Source organism: Macrotis lagotis, chromosome 3, assembly GCF_037893015.1.
Source record: "Macrotis lagotis isolate mMagLag1 chromosome 3, bilby.v1.9.chrom.fasta, whole genome shotgun sequence".
Taxonomy (NCBI): Eukaryota; Metazoa; Chordata; class Mammalia; order Peramelemorphia; family Peramelidae; genus Macrotis; species Macrotis lagotis.
This window is the reverse complement of record NC_133660.1, coordinates 146,391,250-146,413,761: the sequence shown is the minus strand read 5'-3', so window position 1 is coordinate 146,413,761 and position 22,512 is coordinate 146,391,250. Positions and strand designations below refer to the sequence as shown.

Below are 22,512 nucleotides of genomic sequence, written 5' to 3'. Positions count from 1 at the left end.
TGTGCCAAGTAGCAGTGTCTGTCACATAGTAAGTCCTTAATAAATGTTTGTTGACTTAACTTGATTGTGATTCTAATGGTTCTTTGCTGTTGTGTTCATACATTTTAGTCATGGACAACTCTTTGTAACTCCATCTGACTTTTCTTTGGGGCAAAGATACTGGAGTGGTTTGCCATTTCCTTCTTCAGCTCATTTAACAGATAGGGAAGCTAAGGCAAACAGAGTTAAGTGACTCACCCAGAATCACATAGGTAGTGTCTGAGTTCAGATTTGATCTCAGGTCTTCCTAACTCTAGGACCAGATCTCTATCCAGTGCACCAGGGGTTTAGCTGCCCTACTGGGTCTATCAACTAATAGTTTAGGGAGTATTAAAATCTATGTAAGTTAGACTTTCCTTTATATGAAGTAGCTATATATAACTTTTCCTAGCTGGTTCCCCCAATTCTCATTTTTTCCCTAATCTGTCCATTATATCTTTTTTGTACTGGCCCAAACTAGAGTCAGCTACTTCTTAGTATTTCACAAAAATTTCGAGCTGGGAGTCTTAAAAATTCTAGTTTTCTAGCCCCTACTGTGAAATTTAGGCTATTCTTGTTGTTTTACAGATCAAGCAACTGAGCCTTAGAGATGTGAAGTGACTAAAAGTATGTCAAGAAAGATTTGAATGCAGGTATGACTTCAAATTTTGAATAACTGGTAAAAATGTCTCCTCACAAACTTATAAACATCATAATTTTCATACCTCTCTTAAGTACTTATTTGCATATATGTTATATATACCTCTTTTGCATTTTAAGTTCTGCAAAGGAAAAGGCTCTTTAAAAAAATCCTTCTCTTATCAGATGGAGTATACTTAATTAGTATTTATTGAATAAATGAACATTTATGAGCAGTGAAAGAGGCAGTATGGTATAAAATTAAAAGCATTAGAATTTGAATTAGAAGATTTGGGGGACCAGGACATGTTCTGTTTCTTAATTGCTTTGAAAATCATTGATAAAAGCATTGAGTTTAAGAAATAGAAGAGTCCTTAGAACTTATGTATTCAAACTCCAATATAAAGTTCAAATTTCCTCTACAAACCTTCCTACCTCACAAGACATATAATTCTATCTTGAATATTTCTAATAAGATAATATGTGTAAAATATTTTTTCAAATCTTAAAATACTTTATAAATATCAAATACTATGATAGAAAAAATAAATATAATAGCTATCATCCATTTGGGCTGCTCCAAATGGAATAGACTTCTCCTTGTTCTGAATGAATTTCATCATTTGGAAAATTAGTAATTTGAATTAGAATGTCTCTAGATTTCTTCCAACTCATATTTGTATGAAGAAAAGAGAAGAATCTGGACCTACCAAAATTTCACTCATTTCACGTAAATCCTTATAATGATATGCATAACCTTGTTCAGTATTACCATCCAACTGTGCATTTGAAATTTTAAAGGTGCCATGATAATAGTCCAGCTTCTGATCTGTATTGGAGAGAAAACAAAAGGAAAATAAAGATAAGATTTGGACATAAAACTCCAGGTCTAGAGAAAAATGTCTGACCCAGCATCAGTAGAGGTACATACTGAAATCATGATCAAGACACTGTAAGGCAATGTTCTGTTGTATATCTATCCAGAAAGGTCCCTTTCTACTGATGTCAGAAAAGTTACTTTTTTTTGTTCATAAATATGCTTATAAATGTGAATTTTTAATGAGCATGATGCAACAATACAAAAATGGATAAATGAAAGTATGGAATTTAAATATCTGAGAGAGGGAAAGAATGAATTTAGTTTAACTATTGGGAGAGGTAAAAAAGTTAGAGGGTAATGGAGACAAGTAAGAAAGTTGAGGACTAGGTCAGTCTCATTGTTCAAAGAATTTGACTTCAGTTGTAAGTAGAATAGGATGAAAAAGAACTGTATCTTGACCTGCATACTAAGGCCCATGGTCTGCATTTTTGGAAGGAATTCCAGAATCATTGAGATCAAAGACTCATTTGAATACTTGAGCATACCTTAAGCTTATAAATGATGAAGTAAAACTAAGAAGAGAAGCAAATTTCTTAGATGGATATCTAAAAACAAATTTGGTCTAGGAAAGAGCTAGATCAAGATTTCTTAACCTTTTCTATGTCACGGATGTCCTTGGCAATTTAGTGAAATCTATGACCGCCTTTTCAAAATAATGTTTATAAATGCACAAAAAAACACAAGATACAGAGGAAAGCTAAATATGTTAAAATGCTTTTATCAAAATATTTTAAAAATGAATTCATAAATTAAGGTTAAAAGATCCAAGGCAGATTCTAAGATCTGATCCAAGACATATAAAACTTAGACATCTCTAATAAATGCCTACTTCCAGATATAATATCATTGAACCTCATAAACAATCTTTTAAACTTCAAATTGCTTGCTTGTGTGTAACTATGGTGAATTCTCATTTTTTACTGACATTCTCAATTTAAATTGTACTATGACATACAACCTCATTAATAATAAATCTCTTCTGGACAGCTAGGTAGCACAGTGGATAAGAGCACCGGCCCTGGAGTCAGGAGTACCTGAGTTCAAATCCAGCCTCAGACTCTTAATAATTACCTAGCTGTATGACCTTGGGCAAGTCACTTAACCCTATTTGCCTTGCAAAAACCTAAAAAAAAATAATACCAATAAATCACTTCAGACTTTGAAAAGTCCTTTGAACAACTTCTCTCATTTGATCCCTGCATAACCCTAAAAGGTAGATACTATTGTTTATCCCCATTTCACAGATAAAGAAAATGAAGTTTAGAGAGGTTCACTTGGACTGCTAGGAATTGGCTGAGGTAGGACTGAACTCAGGTCTTCTTGACTGTATTCCAATACTCTATGTACTACAACATAGAAATTTGAATAGAAAGAATCTATACTTTTTACAGCATAAAGCTAGTGATCTTTTGTCCAGAAGTAGTAAATGTACTTGATGATATGCTTATGCTTGGTTTTTTACTTTTTTATAATGTTACTGTGATTAAGTCTCAACCATATCAAAAGATCTTTTGTATGAATATGTTGCTATGATTATTTGACCTCTAAGAATATAGATAGGCTATATGGCACATGGAAAATGTCTGTTGTTTGAAGGTGATATAGAGCTCCAAGAAAAGGGCCACAAATCTTGTCCAGCAACAACAGAAACAGATGAAAGTAGATGGCTTGGGCTATCTAATTATATATTTTTAGATACTAATGTATTGCAATTAATTCACTAGATAATATATTTACATATACTGAACTCCATGGATAAAGTTGTTACATAAAAAAGTTACTTATTTTCATTTATATATGCATTTCTGATGCTAAGAAATAATAGGGGAAAATATTAATCTAGGGATATTCTAATTCAAATTCCTAATTTTCCAAGTGATGAAATTCATTCAGAACAAGAAGTCTATTCCATTTCTATCAAGTTGACAGATTTAAAAAGTTGATTGTTATGAAAGGGGAAGTCTGTACTTTGATGACTTTGTGACATTAGTTAAGTCACAACCTCCCTGTGCCTCAGTTTCCTCTTGTGTAAAATGAGGGAATATAGTAAATGATCTTTGAGATTTCTTTCAGATCTGGATCAGTTCAATAATCTCTGGAGATGAATAAATATGGAATAGCTTTTGGCAAGTGCTTCATGTTTGTATTTTGATTAAATGAATAAAGAATATTATATATTTCCATATATGTATATATGTGTGTGTATTTATGTAAAAATTTCATTAATCCAACTCTCTTATTTTACAGATGAAAAAATTAAGAGTCAAAGAGTTAAATGCCTTGCCCAAGGTTCCAGAACTATGAAATAGCTGGGATTTGAATCCAAATCTTCCTAAGTCAAATCCATGGTGTTCTCTTCTAAAGTAGCAATTGTTTCTAAAATAACAGCTACAAGATTCTGATTTCATTACTTTTCCTATGTAAGGGGGGATAAAAAGTTACCTTGGTGGATAAGAAATAAAGGAAATTTCCTTCCAAATTATACCTACCATAGACTAAGAAATGAACCAGAAGACCAATAATTAGGCCTGTAATCAACAGCCCTACTATAACAATAAGAACAATCATCCATGGCTCCAAACCCCGAGTTTTTGTGCTCAGTTTTGCTGACCTAAAAGGGAGAGGAGACAGACAATCAACAATAAATAATAAATGAATGAAAAAACAAAAGACTTTCTAGTTATTGCTGGAATACAAAAGTGTAGCTTAAACTAATTTGACCAATGAATGAGAATTTTCTTATGCATACCTGAGTTCCCAATATTTAAAAAGCATGAACAATTATAGCTAATTTAGTACTTTAGGGTTTGCAAATCAATTTACAAATATTATCTCATTTAAGTCTAACAACAAGCCTCTGAGAAGGTGGTGATCTTTATTTTATTATCTTCATTATATAAATGAGCACCTGAAGTCAAGAGAGGTTAAGTGACATGCCCAAGGCCACATAGATGGTAGAAGTCTGAGGCAAGTCTTGATGACTCCACTGTACACCCTTTTCTTCTTCATGTCTCAGAGACACCTATAAGGAAAATTCCTTGTCTTTGTGTTGGACAAGATAGTTTCTCACAGTTCCACAATCCAGTTTAGAATAGTTTCACCAATACAGTTATAGACAGAAACAAGTAGCATATAGACATAAAATCACATACCTCTGGCATCATTTTATTTAAAAATTACTATGCTGTCTTGGGACAGGTCATACCTCCAAATATGGATTTCATAAAGTTGGATTGTGCCTATAATCAGTGGTATTTTTCAAGGAACATTTCTGAATTTTCTTAATAATTCAGTAATCACAGGCAGTGAACCCTGTAGGAGAAGAGGTTGCCTGACTGCAAAATCTTCTGAGATCTTTAGTTCTTTCCAGTCCAGGAGTAAAGGAAACTGGAGAAAATATATATATATGTGTGTGTGTGTGTGTGTGTGTGTGTGTGTGTGTGTGTACATGTTTTAGGAATTATTAATGCAACCTTAGAAGATGATGAAGAGGAGAGAAATGTCTGACTGGTAGGTTTTGCACCACATTCTTTCCAGTAGTGGGAGTGCTGAGGGAATACCTTTTAGGAGGAAAGACTGGTCCCTAACTTATGCTTGCCTTGCTTCTGTGAATTTTTTAAAATTATTAGAATTCAATATTTGCAATGTTTTAATAATGATTTTATAAATACATCTGAGTGATTCTTTTCTTTAAGTTGTCTGGTGTGCTTTGCAACATGAAAGTGATAAAGAGGGATCTTTCTTGGTTTAGGGCTGGAAGCTAAAAAACTACTTCCCATGGTTAAAGATTTCTCATCCCTAACTGAGGGAATTAGTACAAGCCTTTTCATAAGCTTAGAATTGTTACAAGTCTGTGCTTTAATGCATAAATTTACCTCATAGATACAGACCAAGGTTTCATTATATATAGTTTTGTAAAAATTCTTATTATATCAAACTATTAATTTATATCTTTGCTTCAAGTCTAATGTTTGTGTATTGTTTCCCAGATAAATTATGTAGTCTGTCTTGTATTTTCTCTTTTCTCTCAATATTCTGTCTCTTGGTGGCTCACCCTCTGTAAGTACAACTCACTGTGGGTGGACTTGAGTCTCCTCAAGACTGGGACTGGTCCAACAACACTCTCAAGGATGAAGAAGTCAGAACCAAGTATTCCTTCTCACATCCCCATCACACCCAGGGAGATGTCCATGACTTTCTCCACTTCTAGTCATGGAGATGCTACCTGACTCTGCCCATGTGCACAAGTACAATGGACTGTAATAGAGAGAAAGTTGAAGATAATAGGAAGAGTTCAAGAATCAGGGAAGCAGAAACACCTTGAGAGTATCCTTGCATCATTTCTGATCTCCATTGTGCAAGTTCTCCTTAAAATAGTCTTTTTAAGTTTATTTAACATTTGAGTTATGTGCCAGCCCATTTGAGTTGGGCACTCAGCAGTAGAGTTGAATGTTTGGCAGTTCAACTCAAGAAAAGGTCTCATTATCTGATACCTTATCTTGCCAGGTGATCTTCAAAATCTTCAGACAATTCAAATGGAAATAATTCAGTTTCCTGAAATGGCTCTGGAAGACTGTCCAGGTTTCACAGGCATACAGCAGTGAGGTCAGCACATTGACTCTGTAGACTTTCAGTTTGATAGTCAGGCTATTACCTCTTTTCTCCCACACTTAGTTTTGGAGCCTCCCACTGAGTTAGCTCTGGACATGTGTGTGTTAAGCTCAGTGTCAATATGTACAGCCCTGGAAAGTATACTGACAAGATAAATGAACTTATCCAGAGTATTCAAAATTTCTCCATTTTCTATAACCAAAAGTTCCATGTATGGATGGTATGGTGCTGACTGGTAGAGAATGAAGGACAACCAACTGGTTGTCCAATCAACTCTGATAACATTCAATTAACCTGTAGATGATACCCAAAATCTATGTATCTAGTCTTAAATTCCCTCCTGAATTCTAGTCCCTTATCACTAATTGACAGTTGAACATTTCCATCTGAATATCATATAGATCAAATTAAACATATCTAATATAATAGAAGAGTTTTTTTAAACTTCAAACTAATCCTTCTCCATGTACTCCTATCCTATTCATCAATCAGTTTAGGAGCTTCAGAATCATCCTTGACTCTTCCCTTTCCTTCACCCTCCTTGGGCCAGTCTTGTTGATTGTACCACTGAAATATATTTCTTGAATGTTCTCTCTCTATTCACATAGATATGACCTCAAGTCAAGACCTTACCAAATTTGACTGTACTATAGGAATATCCTTCTACTTGGTTTCCCTTCTTCCAAACCTTTCCCTTCTCCTTCCATTGTCCCCACAACTTCCAAATTGATATTTCTAAATTATAGAAATGAATATGTTATTTCACTATTGAAAATACTTTACCAGTTCCATAATAAAATGCAAATCCTCAGCTTTATACTAAATGTCCTTTATAATCTGGCTCCCATTTACATTTCCAGTCTTATTTCAGATTGACCTCTTTCAAACACTCAGTTTTCCCCAGGAAATTTATCTATCAGCAGTTTACTAGCATGACAATCACCTCTTGACTTCCTATATTTGCATGCCTATAGACATACTTTGGTCCTATCCTCACTCCATCCTCACTACCCCTTCTAGAATCTAGAGCTTCCTTCAGGGCTCAGCTCAGGAAATACCTCTTATTCAGGTCCTTACCTGATCCTCTTGGAACCTTTACCTGCAAAATCTCAGAGACTGTTTTAGCTTATTCCCAAAGACAAGGATTATTTTGTGTTTTCTCTTTGTATCCTCATAGTTTGTCATATTGTTTAGAAAAAAGTAGGTGCTTTGGAAGTGTATTACTGAATACAATTGATCATGGCAACACTTTGTGTGTGTTGATTGTCAAGAAAATTTTACTTTGAGGAAGAAAAGAAGGAGCAGAATGAAAGATAAAAGAAGAGAGACAAAATTAGTTCAATTGGTAAGAAACAAGGATAGCTTTGGCAGAGTGTCAACTTAATAGTATTATCTTTAATTAGGTTTGATGGAAGTGAAACAGAAACAAAAATGCTATTAAAATGGAACTTTAGCTTATAATCATAGTGGGAAAATGTAAAAATAATTTCAGTGTGTAAAACAATAGAAATAGTCTATTATAATTGTATGCAGTGGAAAATATTGAATGGACTGATAGGAAAAAGGAAAGATATTTAAGAGTAGTCAACCATCAGATTTCCCCAGGATTATGATTTTGAAGCACACAAAGGTGAAAGAAATCCTGATAAAATCTCATAAATTTTACATCTGAAAGCCTTAAAGATTATCCAGTCCAATACTTCTACTTTGCAGATGAATAAACTGTAACTTAGAGATGTTGAATGATTTGTCCAGGATCACATAGTTGTTAATTGTCAGAAATAGAATTTGAATCTAGGTCTTCCTGACTCCAGGTTCAATAATCTGGCTATTATACTAGGCTGTCTTAGTTCAGACTACAATTTAATTAGAAGAGAATTTTGTAATATTCAAATACTTTCATTAAATTTGATTTTCAGCCTTTTGTAGGGTGTGTATGTAAGATCAGGTTAGGGTCACATTAGTTAAAGTAGATCATGGTGGGTTTTTTTTAATGAGTTTATAGATTGCAAAGAGAAACACACCCTGAAAAACACAGAAGAATGGATTTCATTATGAATAATCAGGAATGGGATGTGCCTGTGCTTGAATATTTGTGGTCTATTACATTGGCACATAACCTTGTAGAAACCAGAATCAATTTGAATGGACTGAAAAAACATATAAAACATCAAACTCATATGCTATTTCCTTAATAGATTCAACAAACATTTCTTAAGGCACTTCAACTGTGCACAGTCCATGATGATAATTCCAGGGAAAATACAGATAAATTCAGGATGAAATCCCTAATTCCATGAAGTTTGCAATTTAATAGGGAGAGAACTGCAAGTAACTATCACATAAAATGACACATTTTATGTACATTAGTATAAAGTATTATTGAGCCGAGAAATTATTTCCACTTAAGGAAAACCTGGAAGGCTTAAATGGAACATGTGAGATCTGAATTGTCTTAAAAACTGGTAGGATTTCAAAAGGGAGAAAGCAAACTAAGGCAAAGGCACAAAAGTTAGCACAAAATCTATGCCGAGGATGACAAGTAGTTTAGTTTGGATATGATGTAAATTATGTGGAAAAAAACAAAGCATGATAAAGTTGAAAAAGAAGAAACACTTTGCTACCAAGAAAAGGAATTTTTACTTTATGTGATCTCTAATAGGGAGTCACTGAAAGCTTTTGAGCAGAAGGGTGACCCTATCATAAATAAAAGTGACCAAAGTATGAAAGATGAATTCTAAGGGGAAAGAGATTAGACATAGAAAGAGGAGTTGGTATGGTAAGTAAAGGTAGGTTGGTGGCAGTTAAAATAGAAAAGAATGAACTTTTGCCAGAAGTATTTAGGAGACTGAATTGATGTAAATTGATAGAATGTAGGATATAAATGCAACACAAATTATAGGTGACACCAAAGTTTTGAACTTGGGTAAGGAAATGTGGCTCTGGAATCAGTGGGACCTGTTATGACCTGTGATCCTTTAGGCAGGTAATTTAATCTCCTTTGGCTTTATCTCTGAAAGAGGTTATATGACCTCTGAGGTTCCTTGCTACTCTAATTCTTTGTTTTTGTGACCTAGCCCAACTTCATTATTTTCTAAATAATTAATATTTATAACTAGGTAGTAATATATCAAGTGTGGACTGTATTTTCCCAAGAAGTTTGGAAGTAAATAGAAGGGAGAAGTAGAAATTGTAGACTAGTAGAAGAATGGGTATTTCAATTGGACATGCCTTAATGTATTTATACACAGATGAGAAAGAACCATCTTTAATACTACACAAATCAATCTTCAGTGATAGATGATTAATTGGGTCCTATTTTATTCCAATTTCAGAGGGGGTAGTGATTATAAATTCTGTGTATTAGGCCCCAAATCTTTGGATACAGATTGTAAGTTCACTTGTTTAATCATAGGAAGCTAACTAGAGGACCTCCACCATTGTTTTTGCCTTGTTATGGTGAGCAAGCCTAGCATGTCTGGTGACTCAGTGAAAAAAAAAACAAAACAAACCAAAACAAAACAAAACTCCCCAGTATTTTTATTGCCCCATCTATCTTTTATTATCTCCCTATTGCATAACATAGGGAGAAGACTATGAATATTTGATCAATAACTAACCCTATTGACCAGACTGTGATATGACTTTCTTTTTTTTTAAGGTTTTTTTTGCAAGGAAAATGGGGTTAAGTGGCTTGCCCAAGGCCACACAGCTAGGTAATTATTAAGTGTCTGAGACCGGATTTGACCCCAGGTACTCCTGACTCCAAGGCCGGTGCTTTATCCGCTGTGCCACCTAGCTGCCCCTTGTGATATGCCTTTCTACCAGTCTATTGGCCCACACAGATGTTTGGACTTCTGTTTTTCAGTGAATTCCAAGGGCCTGCTCATTGACTCAATAAGAACTTCCGAGAAGTCTGTCAAAGTCTGCTTATTGGCTTCTTTTCAATCAATGGGAATCTCCTGGAGGATCAAGGACAAGGTCTGTCAATCAGTAAGATTCTGTATTTTTAGTTTGCTTCATCTGTATTTTCTGGTCATCAAGCACTGGAAAGCAAAAACCCCAGAGAAAGGGGGCATCTCAAATAATGAAAAAGATTTGAGGAGGGTCCAAAGTGTGTAATGATTTATGACTCAGAGTTCTGCCTCCATAGTTTTACTTGCAGATTGGACAATTTTGGACTCTACACCTTTGGATAATACTCTTTGACTTATTGCATTCTTGTTTTTAAGCTAAGCAACTTTTTTTTTATCTATTAGTTCTAATAATTTTCTTTCTTTTACTCCATTACTGCTGTATTATTTTAAAAAAATTTCTTTTTGTGAAATTATTTTTGAGTAAATATGGAAAATGTTGCCTGATCAAAAAATCTCCTAATAGCCTATAATATTTTTAAAACTGATAATTTCTTATTTATACTATGTGATTGTAAATCATAGTACATTATTGAAACCTTGAGTTTCATAGAGGTGTTAACCAAGAAACAAGGTACATCCTAGAAACAATAGACCTGGAATTCTCTAAGTACTCATGATTTTGAACCTCAGGAAATTCCAAGAAAAAAAACAAAGGGCCAATTCCCCACCTTAACCACTTCAAGTCATGGTAGAATACCTTCTAGGACTTCATGCCAAATAGTATGTGGAACATAGTGAAGGTAGTGTGATTAATCTGAAGGAATTGAGGAGATTGAGCTCAAGTTGTCCCAACACCTGCCATCTATTGCCTTTAAATGACTACCTCTTTGGATCCAATCTTGCCCTTAGTTACTTCCATTCTCCTCTGGCTGTAGCCTTTATTCTGCTTAATTCTTTTAGAATCTGGCTAGGAGTCCTGAAAAATGCTTTGCCCTGAGCATGAGAACTCCTCTGTTGATGCCCTCTTGGCTTCTTTTCAGAAGCTCCTCTGGTTCAAAGTCATAGACTCCAGAGGACCTTTGGGGAAATGAATTAGTTTCTCTCTAAGAACAGGTATTTCTAGTGCTTCAAGTTTCCATGGTAATATCTTTTGATAGGAGTAAACCCTGGAATACAATGGTTTTAGAGTCACCAGATTAAATACATTAATACATCAAATTAATAAATAAATAAACTCTAGCATAGTAAGCAAGAATTAGTGTAAAAGAAATCAGGAAGTATATGACAGGAAAAGCAAGTGGTTCAGAGATATATTTAGTGTAAGAAAGAGTGATGGACAACCTGAGTTTTGTATTGGTAGCCAAGAAATATTAGAAGATCCAAAAGAAGATCCCAAATTGTTTAAGTAGGTATTAAAAAAAAGAGGATGAGAAAGAATGAATGGAATTTCATCTGAATTAGTACTGGGAGAGTCCACATCCATCCACTGAACTATGGAAATAGATAAAAATAGGGGTTTTCTCAATAATCTTAGTGTGGTCCTAACCTACTAAAGCTTAATGCTCACACTTCTTATGTAGTGTTTCCACAAGACTAAAAGTTCATTAAGACCAATGAATATATATTTCTTTTTTATATATTCAGCTCTACCTTGCCTCCCACATTGTCATTTCTACCTCATAATATATTTTTCAACCTCCAAGAAGTATTCTTGTTGCTGTTGAGTCATTTCAGACCTGTTTAACTCTTTGCTTTTTTAGCAAAGACATTGGAGTAGTTTTCTATTTCTTTCTCCAGATCATTTTACATATGAGAAAACTGAGGCAAATGGGCTCAAGTGACTTGCCCAGTATTACATAACTAAAAGGTATCTAAAGTTAGATTTGAACTCACAAAGATAATCTTTCTGATGCTAGGCTGACTCTATATCCAATGCACCACTAGTTAGTGTTGGGCAAATAGTTACACAATGAATGCTTATTGAAATGAATTACATATAGTAGTTAATTGGAAGTGAACCTGAAATTGGGGAATCAGGTTAGGAAACTTTTTGCAAAATATCCATAACTTGGACCTCACTTATTAATTTGAAATCAAAACATTTGAGCAGGAAAAGTTTGTTTATAATTAGTTGTATTATGAAGAGCATGGTAAATAACAATACTCTATAAAAAAGGAAAATGAAAATTTCTAAAGATAAAAAGTGTCCCTTAAATATTTTAGAAGCATCCTTTTATGTAAAAACATTTTTGTTGCAGTTATTATACATTATTCTCATCTATTCATTTAAAAAGTAACCCTAAATTCTTTTATTTGGTAAATTGTGAGACTCTCAGGTATTACACTCTGCAGTTGTATTGCCAAGATCAGCCAAAATTCAGAGATCAGAAAAAATTATGAAGCTTGCAAAATATGTTTGCTTAATTGTGATTCATAATAACTGTCCTTTTCTCTTATAAGTTTCTGATTCTTAAGGGGAAGAAAACCATTTAGTAAAATTATCAAGTTGCTTCTGATAATTCTAAGCTATACATATATATATATATATATATATATGTATGTATATATATATGCTTTGAGCAAATCTAATAAGTCATAAATCTAAATTTCTAAAATATGGAAATTGATGGATTATTTGCAGTTTTTAAGATCAGTTTCAACTTGAGAAGAATGAAGAGGAAGGACCCACCTCTTGGCTAGATAAAAAAATAAATTGGCATAATGCCTAGACACTATTCCTCTTCCATTGCAAGTGATGATTTTCCTGGCTTTCTTAAGTCCCATCTGGGTCCTCCTGACTCCACAGCTGGTGCTCTATCTACTGCTCTCCCTGACTGCCCCTAAATATAAATAATTTCAACTTCATCATACCTTTCCTTCTTACTGCTGTCTTACTGCCTTCCACTTATTCTCTTGTCTAGCCACACTAGCCTCCTTGTTTCTTCTCATCACCATTCCTTTTCCCTGGCTGTATTCTATTAAGATATGCTCTCTCTTCATCTGTGTCTCTTATTGTGGCCAAACCCAGTTGTTTCCAGGCCCTTGCCCTTTGCAGTTGCTCATTCTTCCCCCTATAGTAACTTTGTATTTACTCCAGAATGTGTGGTCTTCCCTATTTAAAATGTGAGTTTCTTTAAAGGAGGGCTTGTTTTTCCTTTTTCTTTGTATTCCACTCACTGTATTTGATATAGACTTAAGCTCTTTATTACTGCATGTATTGGTTGAAGGTCAGAGAGTTTAACAGGTTACAATTAGGAATTTATCAAAAACGGAATTGAAACATGGCTCCTTCTAATTCCCATGTTTCTGTTGGATGTTTTTACTTAGAAATAAGAACCATAATCCCAATACTTCATTACCATCTTTTGGAGCTACTCTACTTACTTAGAAGTAAGAGAAACTATGTTTCTAGGTGGTGCAGTGGCTAGAACACTGACCTTGAAGTCAGGAGGATAGGATTTCGAATCCAGTCTCAGACACTTGACAACTAGCTGTGTGACCTTGGGCAAGTCACTTAATCCTAATAATTCCAGTTGTCCTGATTCTATCTGGCCCCTGGATCCAGATGGCTCTGCAGGAGAAAGTGAGGCTGGTGACCTAGCACAGCACCCTATCACTCAAATCCAATTCATGCACTTGTAATGGTATCACCATGGTCCTCTTCAAGAAAGAAGGCCAAAGCATTATTAAGTCCCAACTAAAATCCCATTTTCCATAGGAAGTCTTTCCCAACCCCCTCTTTTTTTTTTTTAGTTTTCTTTTTCTTTTTCAAGGCAATGGGGTTAAGTGGCTTGCCCAAGGCCACACAGCTAGGTAATTATTAAGTGTCTGTGTCTGGATTTGAACTCAGGTACTCCTGACTCCAGGGCCAGTGCTCTATCTACTGCACCATCTAGCCGCCCCTCCCAACCCCTCTTAATTCCACTGCCTTCCCTCTTCTAATATTCTCTACTTATCCTGAATATACCCTGCTTTGTATAAATTTGTTTGCATGTTTTCTCCCTCAATTAGATTGTAATTTCCTTGAAGGCAGGAATTCTTTTTGCCTCTTTTTTGTATCTCCCCCCCCCCCACCATGCTTAGCACAAGGCCTTAATAAATGTTTATTGATATATTGAGACTATAAAGATCAGATTGTGCCATGAAATTTCCTCCAAGGTAAAAATATCAGTAGGTTTCAATAAAAATAATTGAATTGTAAGGTTTGCAAAGCATTTTATAAATATTATCTCATTTTATTTTTACAGCAACCCTAGGAGAGAAGTGCTATTATTATCCACATTTTATATGTGAGAAATTTGAAACAGCAATTAAATGACATGATTGGAATAATATAGCGGATCTTAGCAAGCACAGATTTACATTTAACACCCTATTTGGGGTTCTATCTGATGAACCCCCTAGAACATGTGGTTTGTGCTGAAATAGACATGGGAGAAGAGATTGGTGAAGAATAAGGGTGAAAGAATACAAGTCCTGGGGCATATTCTTTGAGAACTCTCCTCCTTCAACTCCTCTCCCACTTTTTTTTAAGGTTAAAGGAGACCACAATCTTTTTTTTTATTTTATTCATATTAATATAATCACAAATCTTTGGAGACTTACTGTTATTGTTAGTAAGAATAATGTAGGGGCAGCTAGGTGGTGCAATGGATAGAGCACTGGCCCTGGAGTCAGGAGTACCTGAGTTCAAATCTGATCTCAGACACTTAATAATTACCTAGCTGTGTGGCCTTGGGCAAGCCACTTAACCCCATTTGTCTTGCCAGATCCTAAAAAAACAAGAAAGAAACAAAAAAAATAATGTAAAAGCAATCTCTGGTGAGTTAGCTTTTAGAGTAGTGTGCCTTTACTAAAATAAATGCTTGCATATACATGGAGGGGTAACTATTGTCTTCAAATACACTCAGGTTTGAGGGAGTGAACACTGAAGTCTCCCCACCTGAAAAAAGACACACACACACACACACACACACACACACACACACACACACACAGAGAGAGAGAGAGAGAGAGAGAGAGAGAGAGAGAGAGAGAGAGAGAGAGAGAGAGAGAGAGAGAGAGAGAGAGAGAGAGAGAGAGAGAGAGAGAGAGAGAGAGAGAGAGAGAAACAAAAGCTGGTTTCCTGAAATCAGCTTATCCCTTTGCAGAAAGTTTGTATTTCCAGTAGCTTCTGGATCTGAGTGCTTCTGGTCTGTTCTGGTGAGCACTATAGGTTTGAACCCAACTCTTCCATGCCCCAGCTCCAATCTTTGAAGCCTCCCCCCCCCCCAACAAAAAGAAGATATTAAATCTCTGCTGCAATAAGAAAATGGCATTTACATAATGTTAAAGACTAATGTTAAAGTCTATGGGATATTTTAGATTCATTATCTCTTTGGAGGCTCACAAAAACCCTGAGAATGGTTATCAATATACTTATCATCTTTATGACAAATGAAAAAAAAAACAGGCTCAGAGAGGTGGAGCAATTTTTGTATGATCTCACAGCTTGGTGAGTCCAAAGCTGAATCTGAATTTTGATCTCATGACTTCAAGTCTATTGATTCTCAGGGAGTCCTTTGTTCAATTAATATGACTTTCTCTTAGGCTTTGTAGTCTTGTTCTGTTACTCTAGTGTGTCTCTATCTTCTCTTCCTTTTAAACAATTATTGAACAGGCATACTCCTCTCTCCTCATTCAATCAAGGTTCTTCAGTAGGAGGTGACTGAAGAAGCTCAGGCTTTTCAGGGTCCTACATCACTGGCTAATATTTCTCTTTCAAGTCCTCTCATTTCCACTTTACAGAAAACAAAAATACTTAAAAGAGTCCCATTGCATGCAAAGGAATGCAAAGATTACCTAATCTAACCCCCTCCTTTTAGAAATAAACCAAGGCCCAAGTGATTTTTTCTCCCCAAAATCACATAACTAGTCAATGGCCAAGTATAGACCAGTACAAAAAAGTCTTTTATTCCCTCAAGTTCAGTTCAAGATCCACTTTCCCTCAACTCTCTCTCTCTTTTTTTGCAGGGCAATGGTGTTAAGTGGCTTGCCCAAGGCCGAACAGCTAGGTAATTATTAAGTGTCTGAGGCTGGATTTGAACTCAGGTACTCCTGACTCCAGGAGGGCCAGTGCTCTATCTACTGCAGCACCTAGCCATCACCTAGCCACCCCCCCCCCCAACTCTTAATCTCTTGAGTTGTGGCAGCAAAAAGTTATCCATGAAAAAAGCTTCAAGAACCATTTTCTTCTGGCTTGCTATACAGGTACCTATGGGGTCACAATTTAAACTCCATCTTGAAAGGAAAGGTGACATAATGTATAGAATGCTAGCATCATAAGACCTAGGTTTCAGTGCCACCTTAACTATTTATAACTTGTAAATCACAAACTTTTAGGACCTTGGAAACAAGGTACTAATAGCAATTATTTTATTTCATAGGCCTATTATGATAAAAATGCTTCACAGACTTTAAAATGATCAATGAATGTGAATTACTATTATTATTGTTTTTTCACATCTATAGTTTGAATCCTTTAAATAAATGTGTGCATATGTCTACAGAATTGTAGAAAACCTTGATTTGTCAGTCTAAACCAAATCAGATTTAGTTATATATAGATATATATAGATATTTATAGATATAAATATCTATATATATACATACACATACACACACAAACACACACACACACACACATATTAAATGCTTACATCAGTTTAGCAAGGGTTTCACCTAATGCTGGATTAGTAACCCATCAGCTAGGTAAAAAAGAAACTAAGTTCAACTCTTGACCTAGATACTTACTAGCAGTATGACCTTGAACAAATCATTTAACTACTATATACCTCCAGTTTTCTCATCTGTAAAATGGGGATAATAGTAGCACCTACCATCCAGGATTGTTGTTTGGATAAACAAGATTAATATTTCTAAAGTACTTTGCAAAATTAGAGAAATATATATATATATATATATATATAGTAAATGTTATTTTCTCATTTCTCACTTTACTACCCTAATTTGGATCTTTTATTTTTAACTTCAACAAGCCTTAGGAAATTCATCAGTGGAAAATCCCAACAACCTGAAAGATTCAATCAAACTTGAAATTTACACCTCCCCTCTCTTTCACACTTTTTCCCCTTCTGAGTGGAGAGTGAAGTCATGAGCTCCTTGACTTCCATGTAAGGAGAGAATATAGGACAGATAGCTCCCTATTTCCCAAATCATTGCACTGATTTTTAGACTTTGACTTCTCTACCATTTCTTCCTACCAAGTCTCTGCCCCACATTCCCCTCTTCTTAGTCTTTTTCAGTTCTCTTTGTGTTTTCTCTTCTCTCATTTGATTATAAGCTCCTTGAGGGCAGAGGTTGATTTTCTTTTTCATAGTTGTATCCCTAATACTTCACACATTGTCTGGTATTAAATGTCTATATTATAATGCCATAAATAAAATAAAATAACAGAATATTAAAAAGATTCAAGGGTAGATAGGTCACATAAAGTCAAGAAAAAATTCTGAAATGATAGAACTGTCCAACAATGTAATGGGTTGCTATCCAAGAAATGATCATTCTCTCTTCTCAGAAATTTTCAGCAGAATCCAGAGAGTTACTTTGGAAGTACACTTCAATGGAGATTCCTTTTATTTCCTGTTTGGACTAAATGATGCCCCATTCAGTTCTAAGACTCTGATCCTGTGATTAAGGAACCATCTCTTTTCTTAGTTACTTTTGCATCTATATATGCATTATACACAGTGGTATTAAATAAATGCTTTTATAAATAACTCCTAAGACTTGACTGCTTTATTCACCCCATGTCCACTAGATTTATTTTTGTACCTTTAGGACATAATCTATTTTGTCCTCTCTCACCTTCCAAGATAATCTCTGTCAGGATAAAACCAATAACATGCTCTATCACTTTCATACCTATTAACTTATTAGCACAACTGACCATCTTTTTTCACAAAACAAAATTAATTTGATATTCTTTTTTTTATCAACTCACTGCTTGAACTGTCTGCTTGATCAAATTTTAGGATGCCTAAAGCAATCAGTAATTTTGATGTTACTTTGTTAGTATATGGCTCAGAATACACTGAAATTCAAAATTTTATTTCACTAACTTGATGACTGCTTTTACTTTGAAGTTTTAGAATAAATAATGATATTAATCATTTGAAAGAACAAATTTGGGGAGATTTGGCAATGGAATAATTAATATAAAAGAAACTAAATTTATCAATGTTAGGTAGGGTCAGTGAAACATTGGAACAGACTTGTTCCCAAAAGGGAATATTAGGAATGAAAGATTAAGAGTTATGCATACATGAAGTTAAACAGGTTGGTGAGCCATTTGGGAAGAAGGATAGATGAGACTTCTGGGAATTGGATAAAAATATAAGGTGAAGAAGTCAATTGGGTGTTAGCTACTGTAAAAGTTATTGAAGTATTAAAGTGGATGAATCACCAGGAATTAAATTTAGAGAAAAGAGTTAGGGGAAAGCCAATGCCACAGGGAAATGAGAAAGGAGATTAAATGAGCAATAAAGGCATACTGAAGGAATTGCTGTTGAAGTAAAGGGAGAATCATTAGAGAAGGTTAAAAAAATTTTCTGAACCAAAGTTGTTAAATACACCAGAAGCATACAGTGAAGGAAAAATTAGCCAAGGTAGCAATAAGAGGCTATAGCTTGGGCAGAATTTTTATTTTTAATTAAAGGTCAGAAGATTAAAAATTCAGTGCCTAAATCATGAAGACCCATTCTCAAAGGACTGGCTTTCTTTTGCCAATTCAAGTAGTTTTATTGATTAAATTCAAACTAGAATTAAAAAAAACTTTAAGAAAAATTCAAGAAAAACTGTGTGAAAAGCACAGAGCTAAATGGGTTTTCATCTTTCTTTGTAGAACTCAAACTCATGATAGTGTAGTTATTATCTCAAAAAGAATACTTATTCCCTTATTCCTGGGGCAGTTGGTAGTGGAAAGAGTGCTAGGTCTGAAGTCAGGAAGACTCATGTGTGTGAGTTCATAAATGGCCTCAGACACTTAATAGCTTTGTGACCCTGGGCAAGTCACTTTAACCCTGCTTGCTGCAGTTTCTTCATCTGTAAAATGAACCGGAGAGGAAAATTCTAAATTATTCCAGTATCTTCTCCAAGAAAAGACTCATGGAGAGTCACACACCACTGAAAAAAAATTCCCACAATTCCTGGGGCATAATTAAGGTGTTGACTTTTTATTCTATCTTTTGCTGGCAAAGAAATTCATAGGATCAGTAGTATTTTGGGAACCAAATTCCAATCTCTTGTCATCACCTGGTATTTTAGCCACTTACAAAATGAATGGGTATGAAAGAAAGTGTACAAAAGTGGGATTAATTAAATCTATGCTCTATATTCAGTGCTAATCTTTGTGCTCAAGATTCCATATCTTTAAAAGAAACTTCATTGTATCTGTCCTACCTACCTCCCCCAAAGAGCTAAAAAGATAGTACATGTGAAAGCACTTTGAACATTGTTGCCATTACCCTATAATGCTATGTAACTAAGCAATAGTAAGTTAGTATTCATCAATTTAATTTTTCTTTTGCATGAACTTTCTTGTAATAAATATCATTTTATATAGAATGCTAAGTTGTAATTAATACTTTTCCTTTCCAAAATGAGAAAAAAAATGAAATAGAGTAGTTTTATTTTTCCTTTGCATCCTTTGTTTTCATTCTCCTCTCTTTATTCCCAAAGAGGAGTCCCAGGTATCTTGAGATCTAAACAGAGGTAGCACTAGATTTTTACTGATCCCTGCACTTGACTTCATATACCAACTCTAGGCCACGAGGGAAAATAATTAAAGGAAAGATATAATGGTAGAGTAAAGGCTAATCAAATTTATTTGGATACCCAAGGAACTTAGTTTAAAAAACAAACAAAAAATCAATCTACAACAGAAATGATCAAAGAACTAATTAGTACTTTCAGTAATTACCTATCAGATTCTGCCTCTTATTTTGTGGTTGGGGAAGGGAATAGTAGAGCAAAGCATTGATCATAAATCATCATTTTAGTTTGAAAATAGTTGTGTTTCTTAATCTAGGATTCTGTGATAATGTCAAAAAACCAAAAACCAAAAAACCTAGCTGAATTCAAACTTCAGTTAAATGAATGAATGGAATCATTGTTATCCTTCCCAGTATTTGCTTAATAATCAAATATTCAAAGATATAACTTGAACTTACCGATACATTGTCCCCTGAGGAGATCTTTTAGGTCTGCACACTGATTAAGAATTTCCAATCAAATGTGTGACATCTTGGGAGATATTAGAGATCTGTGTCCTGGAAGAAATGAAGGAAACATATTACAAGTAAGTTGAGATAAAACTAGTCAAACGAGTCTGGACAGAGCAGCCTTAACCAGTATAGCTTAAAGAGAAGTCAAAAGACCTATTAGAGTTCCAGTAAGAAATTCTTTGTTTTGGCCAATTAAATAAAGGAGAAGAAACTGTAAGGTTTTTCATGAGAAATATGGTAGGAATGCACTAGGATTAAGAATCTGAAAAAAATTACTGGTTTATCTATGTGTATGTACGTATACATACATAGAGCAAAAGTAGCTAATCGGACAGACAAGTTATTTTTCCAGCATTCGTAGCTAATTAATATTTCTCAAAAATATGTATATTGGATTATGATTGAAGACTTGTATGTGAAAATTTCTTGTCTGTCTCCCAGAGACTGTATGTATGAGATTGGTGGGAAATTTACATTAAATGAAAGTTCAGTAATGTGAAGAGCCCTGGACTTAGAATCAAAAAGACTTGGGTTGTAGCCTAATTCTGTCATTCTTTCTAAGTTTTATCCTCTGTAAAATGGGAATGATATTGTTTAGTATCCATTTCACAGGATTGCAGTAAGGGACAAATGAGTTTATATATCTATATGTATATAGATATATAGATATATTTCCCAAGAAAACACAAAAGGGATCATAGTATCAAACACAACTGAACAGCAACAACAATATAAAGTACTTTGAAATTATAAATCACAATACCAACCTGAATGGTTTTCATTTAAAATTATTTTATTGATGCATAATGTTCTTAAATTACATTAACTTCTGAATATAATCTTCTGTTCACCTCTGCCCAGCAAACTTTCCATTATAATAAGGATTTTTAAACAAAATTAAGAGAAATCAACTAATAAATCAACTGAGTCTGACTGAATATGCATGACTCAACATTCATAGTCCCTCACCTCTGAAAATGAAGAGAGGTATATTTCCTTATCATTTCTTTGAGATCAGTCATTACAATTACTCATTGTTGGGTTTTGTGGGGGGGGGGGGGGTTGGTCATTTCCACTTACATTATTAAAGACAGTCTAAATATTAATTTCCTGATTCTCTAACTTCACTTTGCATCAGTTCTGCTGTTCTTCTATGGATTATGTTTATAATTTCTTTTCAATCTGTTAATAAATCAGGATTTATTAAGTAATTTGCAATGTGCTAGACACTGTGGTAGGCACACAAGAATATTCTACTACACTCCTATATCAAAATTTATTTAATCATTCTTCAGTTACTAGGTACTCTTCCTATTTTGGTGTCTTTTACTATCACAAATATGTTACATATTTTAATAAATATTTTGACTTCTATAGGACCTTTCACTCTTTGACTCTTTTGGGGTACATGTCTACACCTGGTTAATTGTTAGTGTAATGAATAATATAACAAGTTAAAAGAATAACTTTAAAAGAAGCTGCTTCCCTTATCCAGACGATCTGCAGATGGTATTACAACCTGACTACCAAAATTTAAAGAAGAGGATATTTTATTTGACTACCTATGCAGTGTATTTGGTTGTGTTTTATTCATCTCAGTTTGACTTTCCTTTTCAGACTAATTCAATTAAAAGGAAGAAAGTCTTCTGCCAAAAAGGTCAACCAAATGGTATTATGAAGAACCCTTTACATCCACCTTTAAGTTTTGGTCTGCTCTTGCTATGGATGCCTTCTAACTTCTAGTTGCCTTCTTCTTGGAAATGTCCATCGAGAAAGAGGACTGCCAAGAAGCAGAGAAGTTGTGACACTATGTCAAGTTAAGATGGGAGGGATCACTTTCATTAAGAGATACAACTAAGATTAGAATGTTTAGTGAACATACCTTATATATAGATACTTTTAAGTTGTCCCAACTTAACTATCCTTGGTATAAAGCAATGTTTCTCAGATTTTTTGGTTTTAGGACAAATCTTCAATTTTAAAAATTGAGGACCAGGGGAGGCTAGGTGGCGTAGTGGATGAAGCACTGGCCCTGGAGTCAGAAGTACCTGGGTTCAAATCTGGTCTCAGACACTTAACCTAGCTGTATGGCCTTGGGCAATCCACTTAACCCCGTTTGCCTTGCAAAAACCTAAAAAAAAATTGAGCCCCCCCCCAAAACATTTTAAATGAGTTATATAAATGTTTTAGTATTATTATGAAAATAGTCTTGAACCCATGGGCC

At 34.6% G+C, this 22,512-nt stretch overlaps 1 protein-coding gene across 3 annotated transcripts in view; it reads right to left on the bottom strand.

Annotated features, from left to right (window-relative positions):
* Positions 1-20,430, bottom strand: part of TMPRSS11A (transmembrane serine protease 11A) — a 66,992-nt gene extending 46,562 nt beyond the window's left edge. The window contains exons 1-3 of one of the 3 annotated variants that reach the window (XR_012477023.1): positions 20,235-20,430; positions 4,027-4,148; positions 1,368-1,486 (exon numbers count right to left, since the gene is read on the bottom strand). Coding sequence is in view for 2 of the 3 variants with exons in the window: in XM_074229328.1 (XP_074085429.1) it covers positions 1,368-1,486; positions 4,027-4,148; positions 20,235-20,242 (249 nt within the window). In the remaining variant the exon portion in view is untranslated. The remainder of the gene's footprint in view (positions 1-1,367; positions 1,487-4,026; positions 4,149-20,234) is intronic. The other 2 variants (XM_074229328.1, XM_074229329.1) reach the window with 2 other exon arrangements.
* Positions 20,431-22,512: the final 2,082 nt, after the last annotated feature.